General features: G+C 41.6%; 1 protein-coding gene across 2 annotated transcripts in view; it reads left to right on the top strand.

The window, feature by feature from the left end:
• The window catches only part of col11a2 (collagen, type XI, alpha 2), a 31281-nt gene extending 14464 nt beyond the window's left edge, over nucleotides 1–16817 (top strand). For both annotated transcript variants that reach the window (XM_028963813.1, XM_028963812.1), the window contains 57 exons: nucleotides 186–239; nucleotides 357–398; nucleotides 512–574; nucleotides 707–781; nucleotides 1117–1203; nucleotides 1872–1928; nucleotides 2038–2091; nucleotides 2210–2263; nucleotides 2582–2635; nucleotides 2750–2803; nucleotides 2947–3000; nucleotides 3100–3144; nucleotides 3257–3310; nucleotides 3655–3699; nucleotides 3810–3863; nucleotides 4197–4241; nucleotides 4322–4375; nucleotides 4664–4708; nucleotides 4786–4839; nucleotides 4975–5019; nucleotides 5123–5176; nucleotides 5266–5373; nucleotides 5469–5522; nucleotides 5664–5717; nucleotides 5823–5867; nucleotides 5967–6020; nucleotides 6868–6912; nucleotides 6998–7051; nucleotides 7191–7244; nucleotides 7383–7436; nucleotides 7519–7716; nucleotides 7944–7997; nucleotides 8098–8205; nucleotides 8614–8721; nucleotides 8810–8863; nucleotides 8942–8995; nucleotides 9081–9188; nucleotides 9267–9320; nucleotides 9424–9477; nucleotides 9606–9659; nucleotides 10892–10945; nucleotides 11026–11133; nucleotides 11338–11391; nucleotides 11494–11547; nucleotides 11725–11778; nucleotides 11911–11964; nucleotides 12054–12161; nucleotides 12262–12315; nucleotides 12402–12563; nucleotides 12642–12695; nucleotides 12812–12847; nucleotides 12942–12995; nucleotides 13077–13356; nucleotides 13895–14007; nucleotides 14091–14159; nucleotides 14384–14620; nucleotides 15021–16817. In XM_028963813.1, coding sequence (XP_028819646.1) covers nucleotides 186–239; nucleotides 357–398; nucleotides 512–574; nucleotides 707–781; nucleotides 1117–1203; nucleotides 1872–1928; nucleotides 2038–2091; nucleotides 2210–2263; nucleotides 2582–2635; nucleotides 2750–2803; nucleotides 2947–3000; nucleotides 3100–3144; nucleotides 3257–3310; nucleotides 3655–3699; nucleotides 3810–3863; nucleotides 4197–4241; nucleotides 4322–4375; nucleotides 4664–4708; nucleotides 4786–4839; nucleotides 4975–5019; nucleotides 5123–5176; nucleotides 5266–5373; nucleotides 5469–5522; nucleotides 5664–5717; nucleotides 5823–5867; nucleotides 5967–6020; nucleotides 6868–6912; nucleotides 6998–7051; nucleotides 7191–7244; nucleotides 7383–7436; nucleotides 7519–7716; nucleotides 7944–7997; nucleotides 8098–8205; nucleotides 8614–8721; nucleotides 8810–8863; nucleotides 8942–8995; nucleotides 9081–9188; nucleotides 9267–9320; nucleotides 9424–9477; nucleotides 9606–9659; nucleotides 10892–10945; nucleotides 11026–11133; nucleotides 11338–11391; nucleotides 11494–11547; nucleotides 11725–11778; nucleotides 11911–11964; nucleotides 12054–12161; nucleotides 12262–12315; nucleotides 12402–12563; nucleotides 12642–12695; nucleotides 12812–12847; nucleotides 12942–12995; nucleotides 13077–13356; nucleotides 13895–14007; nucleotides 14091–14159; nucleotides 14384–14620; nucleotides 15021–15167 — 4203 coding nt within the window. In that variant the 3' untranslated portion in view covers nucleotides 15168–16817. The remainder of the gene's footprint in view (nucleotides 1–185; nucleotides 240–356; nucleotides 399–511; nucleotides 575–706; nucleotides 782–1116; nucleotides 1204–1871; nucleotides 1929–2037; nucleotides 2092–2209; nucleotides 2264–2581; nucleotides 2636–2749; nucleotides 2804–2946; nucleotides 3001–3099; nucleotides 3145–3256; nucleotides 3311–3654; nucleotides 3700–3809; nucleotides 3864–4196; nucleotides 4242–4321; nucleotides 4376–4663; nucleotides 4709–4785; nucleotides 4840–4974; nucleotides 5020–5122; nucleotides 5177–5265; nucleotides 5374–5468; nucleotides 5523–5663; nucleotides 5718–5822; nucleotides 5868–5966; nucleotides 6021–6867; nucleotides 6913–6997; nucleotides 7052–7190; nucleotides 7245–7382; nucleotides 7437–7518; nucleotides 7717–7943; nucleotides 7998–8097; nucleotides 8206–8613; nucleotides 8722–8809; nucleotides 8864–8941; nucleotides 8996–9080; nucleotides 9189–9266; nucleotides 9321–9423; nucleotides 9478–9605; nucleotides 9660–10891; nucleotides 10946–11025; nucleotides 11134–11337; nucleotides 11392–11493; nucleotides 11548–11724; nucleotides 11779–11910; nucleotides 11965–12053; nucleotides 12162–12261; nucleotides 12316–12401; nucleotides 12564–12641; nucleotides 12696–12811; nucleotides 12848–12941; nucleotides 12996–13076; nucleotides 13357–13894; nucleotides 14008–14090; nucleotides 14160–14383; nucleotides 14621–15020) is intronic.
• The last annotated feature ends 176 nt before the right edge of the window (nucleotides 16818–16993 follow it).

Below are 16993 nucleotides of genomic sequence, written 5' to 3'. Positions count from 1 at the left end.
ATTTGTCCCCTCAAAGCATTATGTTACACAGGTGACTTCCAAAATGAATCTTGTGTGCATGTGCCCCGATGTTGTCTCTCATTTCTGTCCAGAAAAATGGGACGACATGAACAGTTTATCCATGGCCTTTGGATTCATCATCATTGACTGTGCTGTATTGTGGGTTACATATCTGTTTTCCTCAGGCCTCAGTGAGAGCCCAGAAAGGAGAGAAGGGGGAACCTGCGGTCCTTGAGCCTGTGAGTAGGAACATGCTTCTAAGTGCAATAAAAGTGCTGGTCCTCCAAAATAGTTGTGTGAAAGTCATTTTTATTCTATCAAATTCAAACTAGTGAAATCCTGTTTTCCTGCCTCAGGGTATGTTGATTGAAGGACCACCAGGACCAGAAGGACCAGCAGTACGTGCATGTCATTAAAATGTTCTGTTGTGCATTATGCATTGGTTTCCATGATTTTGAGGTAATTAGGATATAGCAATATGAGCTTTATATTCATTAACGCTGTCCCTTAGGGTCTCCCTGGTCCTGCCGGCCCCCCTGGACAACCTGGATCTGTTGGCGACCCTGGAGAGAGGGTGAGTTTTGTTATGATCCTGTCATATCAGCTCATCTACACCAATTACTATGGATCCAGTAAAGTTGAGCATCAATGAAATAGTTTCCACATTCTAACCTGTACAATTTCATGATGTTCTCTTCACTCTTAGGGTGTACCTGGTAAACATGGACTTCCTGGTGCTGATGGACTCCCTGGTCCTCCTGGTACTTCTCTCATGTTGCCCGTGAGTGTTTTTTATAGTAACATATGGTAAATGTGCATACAAGCCTCATTTTATATTTCCAGTAGGTGTCCTCACCACTAGGTGTCAGCACATGTTCCGTTTTACGTTTGCTTTGTGAAATGTCATCCGGTTGTTGCGGTGCAAAGTTCAGATTAAGAAAGTGAAAGTTTCCTCCACTTCATACAAAACTGTATACAGCCAAACATTGCAAAACGTTCAGCACTTTAATTTGCTGCTGCCTGTCTTTGAAGAAAATGTTGTCTCAGTGCTATTTACATCACATATGAACAGTGACAATATAAGTGGCAATATAACTGCTTTTAAATGCTTTATAGTTCCGCTTTGGCAGCAGCGGAGGGGACAAGGGACCTAGTGTTTCAGCACAGGAGGCACAGGCTCAGGCCCTCCTGTCCCAGGCCAGGGTGAGGTGCACTTCACCCCCACCCCCTCTTTTCAACTTCATGACACAATATCCAAAACCATTCAGCATAATTTTAGGAAAACACTGTCTAAGTACACAATGCAACAAAAATGAATACATACAGTCAATAACAATACGACTGTGAATAAACAGTATCACATCACAGCTGTGATTAAATAACAATACATTGCACAACTGTGAGTAAACAAAGCTACAACATTACAAAGATGTGAGTAAACAGCAATATATCACACATGTGTTATTAAATAATATTATTACATTACCAAGCAGTGAGTAAACTGCAATACATCACACATGTGTTTGTAAACGATAATATTGCATTACCAAGCAGTGAGTAAACAGCAATATATCAATCATGTGTTATTAAACAATAATATTACATTACCAAGTAGTGAGTAAACAGCAATTTATCACAAGGCTGTGAAAAAAACAATAGAGAATTATACAGTCGTGATGAAATGTCAATACATGGTACAACTGTGAGAAAACAATATTAACCATATTACATAGCTGTGAGCAATATACAGCAATATATCACACAATATACACAAAGCAGTGAGTAAACATTTTTTACTGCATCACACAACTCTGATTAAATAAAATGCAACGTTGTTTGACTTATTCCCGTGCCACGACTGCACTTTGCAGCTCTCTCTGAAGGGACCCTCTGGACCAATGGGGTACACTGGCCGTCCAGGACCAACGGTAAAACATTTTTTGTCTGTTGTTGTGAATATAATGGGTTTTCGTTTTCTGGGGTTATATTTTTCTGGTTGACAGAGGGGCAATGTAATAAATTAGCTTTTCGTTTCAGGGTGTTCCTGGAAGTTCGGGTCTGAAAGGAGAGAGTGGAGATCCAGGGCCACAGGTACTGATGCTGTACCCTGTTAAAACACTAACCATTTAAATCACAATACAGCACCATTGCTCAAATCACATGTTTACATCCACACCATTAACTGTGGTCTCTTTTGTGTTTGCTTTAGGGTCCCAGAGGGCCACAGGGTTTGTCTGGGCCTCCTGGTAAAGCTGGAAGAAGGGTGAGTCAATAATCAGTAGTTTTGATGGCTTTCTAGATGGCTATTGACCGTTAACAAGATGTTACCATACCTGAAAGTGAAATTGGTTCATTGTCACGTATGACACACCACTGTCCCCTATGCACAGTGAAATGCACCCAATGCACACAGTGAAATGTGTCCTTTTTTTACCAATTCCCTGAGGGAGCAGTGGGCAGCCATGGAAGGCGACCTTTCAATTACGGGTCCACTTCCTTAGCCGCTAGGCCACCACTACCTAACTCATCCAGCCTCCTCAGCATCATTTAGAGGAGTTTTTTATTATTTCACTCCTTACAGGGTCGTGCTGGAGCTGATGGCGCTAGAGGCATGCCAGGAGAGACTGGATCCAAGGTAGCACACGTGTATTTATTGTTTCATAATACCTGACCCGTGAAAGTATTATTTTTTTTGTTTCTTGTTCTCTGTTTTATCACATCTTCAATGCTGTGTGTCTGTCTCTTGTAGGGCGATCGTGGCTTTGATGGACTTCCTGGTTTGCCTGGAGACAAAGGACACCGGGTGAGTTGAAATCAAACATTAATCTTATCATGTCTTTTGAAAAGTGGACATAGTTTGCCAAAACAGAACCCGCTCAATGACTGACAAAGCTCATATTGGAAAATTTTGTTAAATTATTGCCTATTTTGTGTTCCTGTCTGTAGGGTCATACTGGTGGTATGGGACCCCCTGGGCCTCCTGGTGAAGATGGAGAAAGGGTAAGTAAAATTAAGAAATTGCTTCTGTGTGGCATTATTTCACCAAAGTGCTCTAAGCTCTTGGCGGGTCTAATTTCTCCTTGACTACTCTGACTCTAGGGAGATGATGGAGACGTCGGACCCAGGGGGCTTCCAGGTGAACCAGTGAGTGTTTTTTAGTGTATTGCCTATTGATATTGTATTCAAATTGCTGCAAATTTTCCTGTTTTCAGAATATGAATTCATCGGTTTTGTTTCCGCCTCTGCTGTGTTATAGGGACCACGTGGTTTGTTGGGCCCTAAAGGCCCATCTGGACTCCCCGGACAACCTGTGAGTTTGCACATTTTTTGCACCATTTTGTACCTGAACATCAGGTCAGATAAAAATGTCATTTCTTTAGTACAGAGTTGGTTTACCAAATAAATCTCATTGAGAAATACAAAGATGCTCAGACCCAGCTTGTGGAGCTAATTTCTACCATTGTGGTCCACGTGAAGTGTGGGGACCCTAGCGACCCTACTCAAATGGCCTGGTCTCACAATCAATGTGTTCATACAAGGCATGTGTGTGTGTGTGTGTGTGTGTGTATATCTAGTGTGTATCTTTTTTTGTCAAGACACCATGTTTTAATGATATATTACAGCAATTAATAACTACGTTTGCTCTCTTTTTAGGGTGTTCGTGGTAATGATGGACCCCATGGTATTAAAGGAAGCTTGGTCAGTGTCAAATTATTCGTCTTTTGTCTAGTACATATATATTTAAGGACATGCATATTTGCGATATTTGACATGTAATACATACCAGATTGTCTTGTCCTTTTTGGTAGGGACCCCAAGGAGAGCCTGGTCCTCCTGGCCAGCAAGGGCAACCAGGAACTCAGGTAAAGGTTGCAGGCCACTCTTCACAGGACAGAATGGTGCTGAAGTTTTGAAAGTGGCAGTATGCATTCATCCAAGTAGGTAGTGAATGGTTGAAGTAGAAAGACCTAAAAAATTACATCTTTAGGTTGCACCCCTGAATCTATTCTATAGCATCCTTGCTAAAGATCCTTGCTAAAAATGTAATCAGAATCAGAAAACTTGAAGGAAATTGCTTAACCATTGCTTAACCATAATCCAAATGTAATCCAACTGCTATGAAGTAGGGATGAAAGTAGGAATTGAACTCTGCCAATTATTACACACCATTAATTCTATTGATGTGAACGCCTCAGGGAATGCCAGGACCCCAGGGAGCTACTGGACCTCCTGGAGAGAAGGTAAGAACCTTCCTGGCCAGCAGTAATATTTTGGTTTCACCAGATCCATTGCATCCATATCTGATTTTGTTTCTACTCAGGGACCGAGAGGAAAGCCGGGACTTTCCGGCATGTCAGGTGCTGATGGCCCTCCAGTAAGTTTCCCTTCTTTCCAATTACTGAAAAAATCTGTAATTTCTGACATGTTGGTCTTTATGGTCACATGTTCAGCTCGACAAAATTAAAGAGGAGCTGTCTTTGGTGCTGATTCTGACAAGTTTAAACCATTTGCACTCCGTGAGTTGGTACCACAGACAGCGCCTCCTTATTATATCTGAACATGCAGGGAATTGGTGATAATGGGTCCTAAAGGTGTTAAAATAGCTTAATATGAAATTCCAAAGTCTTTTAGTCAGAATCTGATCTCCTCATCTCCTTCTCAGGGTCACCCAGGAAAGGAGGGACCTATCGGCACCAAAGGAAATCACGTGGGTTCCTCATGTGGGTTTGTGTCAATATTTTTACACCCATGGGAAATAGTGTCATAATCTTATTTTCCTTACAGGGTCCCAGTGGTCCTCAAGGTGCTATTGGCTATCCTGGCCCTCGTGGAGTTAAGGTAAGACCATATTATTTTATCTGTGTATTTATGGTTTATTTATCTTTTATTAACATCTCTTATAAAGGAACATGTGAGTATACGTCTATGAGTAATGCATGAAGAACTAATGTAGCTCTTATGTGTTGTTTAAAGGGAGAACAAGGTATCCGTGGCCTCAAGGGTCACAAGGGTGAGAAGGTAAGGGATAATTGATGTAGGACTAGTCCATGAAATAAACTGAATTTATTGAAGCAATGATTCTATAGGTTTTTTTTTTATTTATGTATTCCCTGATTTATAGGGTGAAGACGGGTTCCCCGGAATGAAAGGCGACTTTGGCGTGAAGGGAGAGAGAGTAAGGAAGAACATTTCTTTCATATCTGTTCATAGATTGCCGCTAATGGACCAGTTTAAATCAGTTTTTGCTATTGAATGGTGTAATAGGGAGAGGTGGGAGTACCAGGATCCAGGGGCGAGGATGGCCCTGAAGGGCCAAAAGGTCGCGTGGGACCCCCTGGTGAACTTGGACCTATTGGTCTGGTTGGTGAGAAGGTGAGTGAAGGAGGTTTCTTTTTTTTGTTGTTGTTCAAGTTGATAATTAATAAATCATTCTGTTGCTGCATGAAAATTCTTATTCGTGGCTTTAGGGTAAACTGGGTGTCCCTGGTCTGCCTGGATATCCTGGACGACTTGGACCTAAGGCATGTTTGTTTGTTTTTCTTTATTGTATATTAAATTGTTACCTTTTACCATGTTTATTTGTTTTTCTTTATTGTATATTAAATTTTGACCTTGATTTTAGCTTGAAATATCTGCGATTAGAAATGTTTTTGTTTCTTTAGGGATCACTTGGATTCCCAGGATTTCCTGGGACAAATGGCGAGAAAGGAACAAAGGTAAAGTGTGTCAAAAACAAAATAGAGAAAGGTCAGCGATAAATGAGCGAAGAAACTGTAGAAATTCCTAAAATCTGCTTTAAATTGCTTAAACTGTGTTTTTAGGGCCTTCTGGGAAAGGCTGGACCAAGAGGACAAAGAGGGCCAACGGTACTGATTTTCTATACAGACTTTTGGCTTAGATTCAAAGCATCAAATGTTCAGAGATGTGAAATCAGTGTGATTTTTTGTGTGATTTTTGTGTGATAGGGTCCAAGGGGTCAGAGAGGTCCACGTGGCTCCACTGGAAAATCAGGAGCCAAAGTGAGAACCCAAATAATATCAATATGCAGGAAATATGTTTACTTGTACCAGTTTCACTCCAAAGATCTGTGATGATCTGTATGATTTTGTAATATAATATTTATTAGCACTTTATTTGTGTGTTATTTTGCTGGTATGACATAATTTCCAGATCCATGTTCTGACTTCTTTGGCAAAAGGGATGAAAATCCATACACACCTAGTGCATGGCACAGGGTTCGGCAACCCACCAGAGCTGTTAATCAGTTTGTTAATCAGTTTGTTCGATTAGAGCAGCGTTTCTAAATCTGATGCCTCTTGGGTGAATTAACAGTGGTTTGCACTCTTTAGTGTTTAATGATTTGCATATGTTGACTTTAAGTTGATAAGTAAGTTGTGTAGAGTTAGCATAGCGCCGCTAAGTTAGGGTGACCTCATCTCCTTTGTCCGGCCGTGTTTTTAGACATGTCTCGGCTTCTACAGCTGTCTGGGTTCCCCCAACCCATCCGCACATTTGCAATCTTTTCGAACCCCCAGCCCATATATTATATGTATATATAAATGCTGATATATGCTGTAAATATAATATATGCAGTGTTATAGTCATTTTACACGTCAAAAGGAATTTGCTTAATTTTTGGGGAAACCGAGTCCAAAAAACACTTTGAGTGTTAAAGATTGCCAACTCCTTGGCCAAATCACTCGACTTTAAACCCGGAAGAACAGCAAAATCACAGTTTCAACCCCCAATTACTACCATTGTGTCCCTAAGCAAGACTCTTCATCAGGGGGACTGTCCCTGATTGTGGCTGATTAGTTGTGGCCGATTAATTTTTTTCTTCACTAATGAAAAAAACACCTTTTTCAGGGTTCATCAGGTAGTGAGGGCCCTCCTGGTCCATCAGGCGAGAGGGTGAGGTTTTTATAATATATTGCAATAATTGTTTATTATTTTTAAATAATGACAGTGTCTCACATGACCTGCCTTCTTTTATCAGGGACTGCCTGGGCCTCAAGGTGCAAATGGATTTCCTGGACCAAAAGGACCTCCCGTAAGAGAGATTATAAAATATCATAGTAGGCAACACTAAGAATTTGTATAATGTGTCTAATAATGATATGCCAACATGATTTCTTATAATCCCTTAATGTGTGCATTTTAACTTCATCTCCGGCTGCTGGCGAATTTAGGGGCCACCAGGAAAAGATGGTCTGCCAGGACATCCAGGACAGAGGGGTGAAGTTGTGAGTCTCTTTTGTCAGATTTCACTCTGTGATGATTAAGTGTACTGATGTGTCCTTCATAATTGTTTGGGCATTGTAGCTAATAGATGTAAATAATTGCCGTCATTACTAGGACTTATCTATTTTTCCTTCTTCCAGGGATTCCAAGGCAAGACAGGACCACCCGGCCCTCCTGGAGTTGTTGGGCCTCAGGTGATTTATACTACTTAATGGTAAAAATTGCCTGTATGAACTAGAATTTTAGAGGCTGACCCTTCCTGCATTTTTTGTCCAGGGTCCGGCAGGGGAAACTGGCCCCTTGGGTGAGCGGGGCCACCCAGGCCCACCTGGTCCACCAGGTGAGCAAGGTCTTTCTGGTCCTTCTGGAAAAGAAGGAACCAAGGGAGATCCTGGTCCCTCAGGAGGCCCTGGCAAAGATGGACCCCCAGGGCTGAGAGGCTTCCCAGGAGAGAGAGGACTTCCAGGCACACCGGTGAGGATGCCTCACAGAAGCATGCAGTTGAATCAAATGCTCCCCAGGCCAATGTGAAGACCTATTAAAAGAACATGTTTGTTGCTGGTATAGATGTGCATTCTATAGAACTGTAGGGTTTTGTTACAGCAGTAATAGCAAAATAAACGCATTCTCATTTAGATTAAATGAAGTATAAAGTGCAGAACATGCTTTAATAGATGGATTAAAATGTATGTTTATTTTAGGGTGGCTCAGGATTGAAAGGCGGTGAAGGCCCAGCTGGACCTCCTGGACCAGCTGTAAGATTTTATTTTTCCTTATTTGACTATGATTGACATTCAAATTAACATGAATTTGGCAAGTGTTGATGTGTTGTCCCTGTGACTTACCATTATATAGGGCTCTCCAGGTGAAAGAGGCCTTTCTGGAACTGCCGGGCCTGTTGGGCCACCGGGAAGACCAGGTCCACAGGGTCCGCCAGGAACCTCTGGCGAAAAGGGAGTGCCTGTGAGTTTTTTCCTACTATTATGATGAATTGCCCTCAATAACTGTATGGTTTATTGGTGTATTGCTTCAAGGTCTATTTGAGTAACACAGGAATATTTCTGATAAAAATTAGAAAAAAGATTTTTATTACTATTCAGAATCAGAAAAAGGAAATTGCTTATGTTATGACTGCAAGATCACACAAGGATACAGACACAGAGACGCAAGTTATTCTTTCAGCCACATTAATTTACTAATTTCTCTAGTTCCAAACCTTGACATTGTTGTTTCTCTCAGCTTTCTCTCACCCCACAACTTTTGTAAAAAATAAGTATATATAATATAATATAAATAAATAAAATCTCCAGACAAAACCAAAGGCACTAGTGGACTTTGCAGTTGCTGATTAATTAATTTTGTGTTCCACAGGGTGAGAAAGGGCCTATTGGTCCAGCTGGACGGGATGGTCTCCAAGGCCCAGTGGGTCTCCCTGGCCCAGCCGGACCCTCAGGGGGTCCCGGAGAAGATGGAGACAAGGCTAGTTTCACAAATACAACGATTATTGTTCAGAAGAGTTTGTAATTTGTCCTCATATAAAATTTCCGGAAATGGTCTTACCTAACAGGGTGAAGTTGGCGAACACGGCCAGAAGGGAGCTAAAGGAGGCAAAGGCGAGCATGTGAGTCACACAACCTTGTATAGTTCTCAAGTCTAGATTTTCTATCATTGTGTCCTAAGGTTTTTCTTTCATCTGTAGGGTCCTCCTGGTCCACCAGGACCAATGGGTCCTGTTGGTCAACCGGGTGCTGCTGTAAGTAAAATCCTATGCCAAAAGTTGACATTCCGTTGACATTTTTGTAAGGCAGTCACCATTGTAATTTTGAATATTTTTTTAGGGGGCTGATGGTGAGACAGGTGCCAGGGGTCAGCAGGGGGCATTTGGGGCCAAGGGAGATGAAGGAACCAGAGGATTCCCCGGACCTCCTGGACCCATTGGACTGCAGGTACATTTCAGTTCAGCTTTCTGATTGATATTTAAACCCAGAGCAGTTCAATGTGCTGAATGTGTACCATTTGTGTAGGGATTGCCTGGCCCAGCTGGAGAGAAGGGAGAGACCGGCGATGTGGGACCACTGGTTGGTACTCCACCATTGAATTTAAAAAGTGTTTCATCTAAATGTTTTTTTAATAGTTGACTCTGGGCTGAAAATAAATTCTTGTGTGTTTTTCTCTCTTTAGGGACCACCTGGCCCACCAGGACCTCGTGGCCCAGCTGGTCCTAATGGTGCTGATGTAAGAGACAGTTATTTTTACTTATAATAATATGTGCATAATGTTATTCCATAGAATGCATGTTTTGAATGTGTTTGGTCAATGGTCTTCAGAACAGTCACTGGAACATTTAATTCTGCTTTACCAAGGGTCCTCAAGGTCCACCTGGTGGTGTGGGAAACCCGGGTCCCATTGGAGAGAAGGTAAAAAATTACTTGAAATGATTCGATAAGGCATGTATAATACACGTATATCATCTATGCATAGTAGAGGTAATTACTTTCGATTACGAGTATCAATGCCTCGATATCGGTGCATTGCGACGCATCCCAAACATTTTCAAACACAAGAGTTAAGGTCTCATACACCGGTGTGGATGCTTTGATTTGTTACAATGAGCAGAAAAACAGTCTGAAGAAAATCTAAATCCGCTTTCAAACGTGCTCAGCACAAAGAAATGTGTGTGGTTTTCTAAACTCCCGATTAGACAATAATGTTGTGTTTTAACAAGAACTTTTATGCCGACTCCAGAAAATCATTATAATGTAATCAACCATGTTGTGCACTGCATCGATGCAGATTCGCCCATGTCTGCATCGCGAAGCATCGATTATATGATTAATTTCAACACCCCTAATGCATACCAAGTCAGATTAAATTCAGATAATTTCCAAGAGAATGAATGAAGCTGCACTCCACTTGTCTTAAGAATTAAGCTGTAATGAAGTTCATTTGTTTTACTAACCCAAAAATTTAAAATTTAACTGACTAACAAGTGAACTGCTCATTTTATCCAGTTATTTTAACAGAATTCTTCAAAATGCCTATTTGAGGACTGTTTATGTGCTACAATATATTTGGTCTGTCAAAATGAATGCATTAAAAATGCATGTGATTTATTTTAAATATTGCACTGTACACTCACACGTACTTGTCGCGTCGGAACTTGAGGGACAGTGTGTCTGCTGTGCAGGGAGCACAGGAGCAGCCACCAGTCACTGTTTCTCACTCGCGACAACAAATCTGGCTTAACCTGCAATAAATATGACTGGTTGGCTAATGCATTTACGAAAATTGTGAAAGCACAATTAAATTAAACTTGATGTCGCAAGCAACACAAAGTGACAGACCCACAATTCTGTTTGGCTTCACATTCAACATGAATGGGAAGTGCCTCTGTTTATGCCTAAAGTGCATTTGTGGGAACCGTTACAGCCTGAGCCTCATTCTCATATTTATCTCTGTGATAGTTTTAAATATTACTGCAAACTTGTGATTCATTATAGAACATTTGCAGTTAATTTGTTGCCAAAAAATATCAACTGACAACCCTAACATACAGTATATTCACAATCATATATATATATTGACCTGTAGACCAGAGGGTTTTCGTGTATATATATTTAATGCACATGTTTTCATTCTTCCCTGACAGGGTGAGCCTGGTGAATCTGGACCACCTGGTGTTGTAGGAGAACCAGGCAAGAAGGTGACTATCAGCTCTCATTTTTGCTTGGCCTTCATGTATTCTTTTGGCTCCTGACTGACAGCTATGTTTCCCAATGACAGGGCCCTCGGGGAGAACGTGGTGAGAAGGGAGAGGCGGGTCAACCAGGAATTGCCGGCCCATCAGGTGGAAGGGGACCCACTGGAGATGATGGACCTAAAGGGAACCCTGTCAGTGACAATTTCCTATTTTCTTTCTTACTTTCAATTTAATGGGAGCACCAAACCATAAATCTTGAAATTAAGGTTAAAATGAATTAACTTATTAATGTATTATTTATTAATGCAAACATTAATCATAACACTTTCTTCTCAAAGTATGTTAAGTGCAATGCCCTGTGCAAATCAGACTCAGCATTCATGTGTGTCTTTCAGGGCCCTGTTGGATTCCCCGGTGATCCTGGACCCCCTGGCGAAGTTGGTCCCAGAGTAAGTTTAGATTTGTACTGTACCACTGCTATATTGCGAGACATCATCATGTCCAGCTGGATGCTGTATATCTGTACTCTAAGGGACTTTTGTATCTCTCAGGGTCAAGATGGAGCAAAGGGAGAGAGAGGAGAGGATGGCGAACAAGGACCACAAGTCAGTGCTCATTCCTTCCACACAATCATCTTAGTTGTTCTTTGGCTGTGGTTGCTGTGGTTACCAAAACACTTTTTGACAGTTTTTTTTTTTTTTTTTTTACTAAGGTCGAAGCTGAGCAGGCATATTTTTACCAGTAGTGATATCTTTTTTTATGTCATTCCTTTGTTCCAATAGGGTTCTCCTGGACCTACTGGTGAGAATGGACTACCTGGACCTCCTGGAAAGAGGGTATAAGCACTTACATTTAGTTTTTTGGACGTTCAGAGTACTTTGTTTGGTATGAAATTAAACAGAAGGCAACAAGTAACTAACTAACTAACTAGTTGTTCTTAACTTTTATTTTAATATTTTATTCTCTAGGGTCCTCTTGGGACGAGAGGACCAGAAGGAAGAGAAGGAGAGAAAGGAGTCAAGGTAAAAATCTAAGCATCAGCATTGACTTTTGATTCTTTTAACAGTTCCAAAAAGAATGAATGGGGTTCAGTTCTCCTTTTTTATTTTAGGGTGATGCTGGTGCTAAAGGGCCTCCAGGGAAAACAGGCCCCGTTGGGCAACAAGGGCCACCGGGAAAACCAGGAACAGATGGTCTGAGAGGATTGCCAGGATCTGTGGTAAGCATGCATGTAGCCATTACTTTATGAATCCCATGCACAAAACCATCAAGAAAAACAGGTATCCGTATTATCCATACCTATGTTTTTTTTTCTCCAGGGTGAACAAGGCCTTCCCGGACTTGCTGGTGAGAAAGGACCGCCAGGACCCCTTGTAAGAACAAAAACTTTACAGGCCATAATTAAGAGGCTATTTGAAACACGCCTCCTTCCTTATCTCACATTCTTTCTCTTCCACAGGGTCCTCCTGGTTTGCTTGGACTCCGAGGAGACCCTGGTGCCAAGGGTGAGAAGGGACATTCAGGTATGATTGGTCTCATTGGCCCTCCTGGTGAGCAAGGAGAGAAAGGTGACAGAGGACTTCCTGGACCTCATGGATCAAATGGGCCCAAAGGAGAGACTGTGAGTGTCAAGGAATACGAAGGAGCTGCTCCCTTGGCATATCTGTCCGCTCATATGATGTAATGTGCTTTATTTTAGGGTATGCCTGGTGGCACTGGACCCCTTGGACCTGCTGGACCTGCCGGTTTGACTGTAAGTCCTAACCTTCATACTTCATGTCCCTCTGTTGCACATTCACCACTCAACTGGTTCCTGTAAGAAAAAAACGTGATGCCTTCTCTTCATTGCCTTGCCTCTGTGTTCTTCAGGGTCCCAGAGGTATCAAAGGTGCTAAAGGTGCTTCTGTAAGTATATAAAATGTCATCACATAGATACCACATAAGAATCTGATGATGTGCAACCTATTATGCAGACTAATGCCTGCTCACTGTTTTGCAGGGTGGTGCTGGTCCAAAGGGTGAAAAGGGTGTACAAGGACCTCCAGGACCACCTGTAAGTTACATTCTCTGTATTATAGAATGCATAAAAACATTATGATACAAGTATGCCCCTGAACAACTGTATCATGAACAGGGACCCCCAGGCGATGTCATACAGCCACTGCCAATCCAGATCCCAAAGAAGTCCAAGCGCTCCATTGATGCCAGCAAGATCGTCCCAGATGTGGGTGACATGCCATCCGATGGTACTGGTGCAGAGTTCCTGATAGGAACTGAGGGCATGGAGGAGATCTACGGCACCCTGCGCTCTCTGGAGACGGAGATCGAGGCCATGCGCAACCCACTTGGCACCCAGAACAGCCCTGCCCGTACCTGCCAAGACCTCAAACTCAGCCATCCAAACTACACAGATGGTAGTTACAGATCAAAAATCTAAACAAAAACCCCAGCAAACAATACAACCAACTTGTATCAAATGCTAACAAAAATACTCATAAAGATCACATTTATTGATATTGATCAGCCTAGATGCCAATGGAATAAAATCATTTTTGGGAATGATGGAGTGAACTGAATGCCCCAGATAGTGTAGGGTGAATATAAGGAATACTCAAGTGTATTAGAAGGCAGGGCATTTCATGTGCATAAATACACTAAAATAAGTGAACATTTTATCACTTTTATTTATTTTGTTATATTATTTTAATTTATTTTTAACCTAATATTTTGGATTGCTGTAATTTAAATAAACCAATCAAACATGCTGTAACTTGGTTTATTTACATTAAGTTAATGTTAAATTATTAGGTGTGACAGAATACATTTAAGTTTAGACAGTGTTCGCTTTTTACATTGTAGCCATTATTTATTTAAAAAAAAAAAAAAAAAAACATTTTAAAAATGAAAGTGTTTGCTCTCAGTGACACCAAGCATTGTGTTTTTTCTTTCCAGGAGAGTACTGGATCGACCCCAACCAGGGCTGCTCACGTGACTCTTTTAAGGTTTACTGCAACTTCACAGCTGGTGGCGAGACGTGTGTCTTCCCCAGCAAGGGAATAGAACATGTAAGAACTACCATTGTCCTCAGTGTGTAACTTCAAACTTCTTTCGCTTGGAGTGTCATTGGTTGTCATCGGTTGTCTCACAGGTGAAATTGAACTCATGGCCCCAGGAAACTCCTGGGTCCTGGTACAGTACATTTTCCAAAGGCAGCAAGGTGAGCATGTCTAAAGCCCAACCCTGTGTGTGAGAAATTGTGTTTCCCCCCTGACTGCAGAATAGGCAGAGTTTTAAATTTAAAGTATTTTAAGCATTTAAGTTTCCTTACTCATTAATACACATCATGACTCATGTTATCACTCAGTGAGAGCTACATTACAAAATTGCTTCCCAGTTATTTCCTCATCCTCAGTCTCCTCTTTCCACCCTTCCCTCGGTCAGTTTTCCTACGTGGACTCTAATGGTGACCCGATAGGCGTGGTCCAGCTGGGCTTCCTGAGGCTACTGAGCATCCAGGCCCACCAGAGGTTCACCTACCACTGCCACCGCTCCGTAGCCTGGGCCGACCGAACTGCCAATGATAATTACGAAAGGGCGCTGCGCTTCCAGGGTGCCAATGATGAGGAGCTCACCTTTAACACCAGCCCCTACATCAAAGCCCTTGTTGATGGGTGTTCTGTAAGTAACAGTTGGTCAATGAGCAATAATAAGAATTTATTATTAATAAGAATCATTTTCTCTCTGAATACATCTGAAAAAGTGGTGTCTTCTTACATTTGTGGTGTAGATAAAATGAGGAATACACTAGATGGCGCCAAATACAATATGTTGTAATGAGTAGTCTTATACTTGGGCCTTAACATTAATATTTAAGTCATATGTAACATTTAACACTATTAAAGTCATATTTAGCATTTCATTTTAGCACCAGAACAGTGTGAAGTGTTTAACCATGCTAACATGAATGCTAGGGTATATTGCACTTTGTGCATTTTGGCTCATTTCTTATGGGCAACTGTCGATAAAATGAAATTATGATGCAATTATGCAATTATTTTTCTTCTTTATTCGTCTGCAGTATCGCAAGGGCTACGACAGGACGGTGCTGGAGGTGAACACGCCGCAGGTGGAGCAGCTCCCCCTGCTGGACCTCATGATCTCAGACTTTGGGGAGAGTAACCAGAAATTTGGCTTTGAAGTGGGACCTGTCTGTTTCCTGGGTTAAAGCACATGCAGAGGGACAGAGAGAGGGGAACGCCAACATAAACACACACACACACACACACACAGCCTGCACTTACACAACACATGCAGATGCAACCACGTCAGCGTGTCGGTATGAATGCTCAGTGGGCTAAAATATGTGGATCACATTTGCACATACACACACTCACACACACACACACACACACACACAGTCTTATGCAAGCTCTGTTGTGAAACAGACTTGCAACCATTCTAGAACATGCCCAGGGAAAGCAATAGAAGACCATCGGATGACCAGAGAGTAGAACTCTCCTACAACGAGGAGGGCGAAGAACGATGAATGGAAGGAGACCGTTTTTTTTTTGTTTTTTTTTTTGTCTTTCACGTCTGAACCAAAGAATCTGTGACTTTTTCCACAATCTGCCCACTCCCCCCCAGGTTTGGATGACCCCTCTCGCTTCTCTCCCCGGTGTTTCTCTTTCCAGACATCTCACCCTCTTCTACCTCTTACGCTTCGGCCCGCCACACCTTAACCTCCTGTAGAGCCAGCCCCTTCCTGTGTCCCACTTCCCGTGTCTTGACACACCACATGGAAACTCCAATGAACAAACTGCGAATGGACACCTGCTGACCAGACAGGGGAAAAGTTGAGTAAAGGAAATAGTGAAATACTTGAGGACAACTGGGAATATAATGTTGGATGCATGCAGCGGTTGGCTGGAAGGTCGGTCAGTTGTACTGAACTGTGTTGTACATGAATTGTAGAGTGATTAAAAGTGACTTTTTTTTTTTTTATAAACAGCATTTGATTTGGCTTGGGAGGGGCGGGTGGATGAAAGCAGTAATTCCAGTCATGGTCGTACTGGCACCTTTGGTATTTGAGAAACATTGGGGAAAAAAAATTGTGGGGTGTACGATGTGCATGTATGCGCTTTCAGGTGTTTCTTTTCTTAATCATTTCCATTTATGAAAGAATAAAATGCACACAAACAAACATCTGTGTTGCTAGGTGCTACTTATACCAAAGCAGTCGGCTGATTGATTAATTTGACGGTTTTGTCATATCATGTGATTTCCGACTGGAAATGTGTGCTTTTCAGACCATTTGTACAGAGATAATGATATTCTATTGTATTTATTTTTAAAAAGTGATAAAAAGAACAGGGTGCTGATGAAAAAAGGAAACCAAACATCTTGCCATAAACCAATGTGGTATTTCATTTTGTATTTATTTCCTTTCGTTTTCACTTGATGGGTCATAAATCTATTAAATTTCTAAATGAACACTTAAACCTCATCTGTGAGCCCCTTATGATCTTTGTATATCACTAATCCTGTTAATCAAGCCTCAGTGTGCTGACTGAACTTCGTTTAACGTGTGATTGTTTTTGATGTCGGACATCTGGCAAGGAACACAGGGGGAAAAAATGTCACCAGGGTGGCTTTAGGGACACTAGAGGAACTACCGAGGTGCTGTACAAGGACATGAGGCAGAAGTGAAATGTATAATTTGGGAACTGGGGAGTTAATGCTACAAAAATCTGAAAAGATTAATACGTGAATCAGATGAATGATGCAATATGTTGCAAAACTATGGTGCTGTTTTTGTTTGACTGAATGGTTTTTTTTATATATATATTTTCTGTAATATATCATCGTTTTAAATAGCTGTGTGACTTTTCTGTCAGTTTCTTCATTCTACACCATGTCCAAAATTCTGCAGTTAAGGCCTTCCATCCACTACTAGTTGGACACTTTTCCCCCCCCCCCATTCTGATCACTGCATCATTTACTGTTGAACCTCTCAATCATGCGTTGCTCCATGTGTCACATTCACAAATGATG

The sequence above is a fragment of the Denticeps clupeoides genome, chromosome 20 (genome assembly GCF_900700375.1).
Source record: "Denticeps clupeoides chromosome 20, fDenClu1.1, whole genome shotgun sequence".
In the NCBI taxonomy this organism is placed as follows: domain Eukaryota; kingdom Metazoa; phylum Chordata; class Actinopteri; order Clupeiformes; family Denticipitidae; genus Denticeps; species Denticeps clupeoides.
The sequence above is the reverse complement of the archived record's forward strand: the minus strand, read 5'-3'. Positions and strand labels throughout refer to the sequence as shown.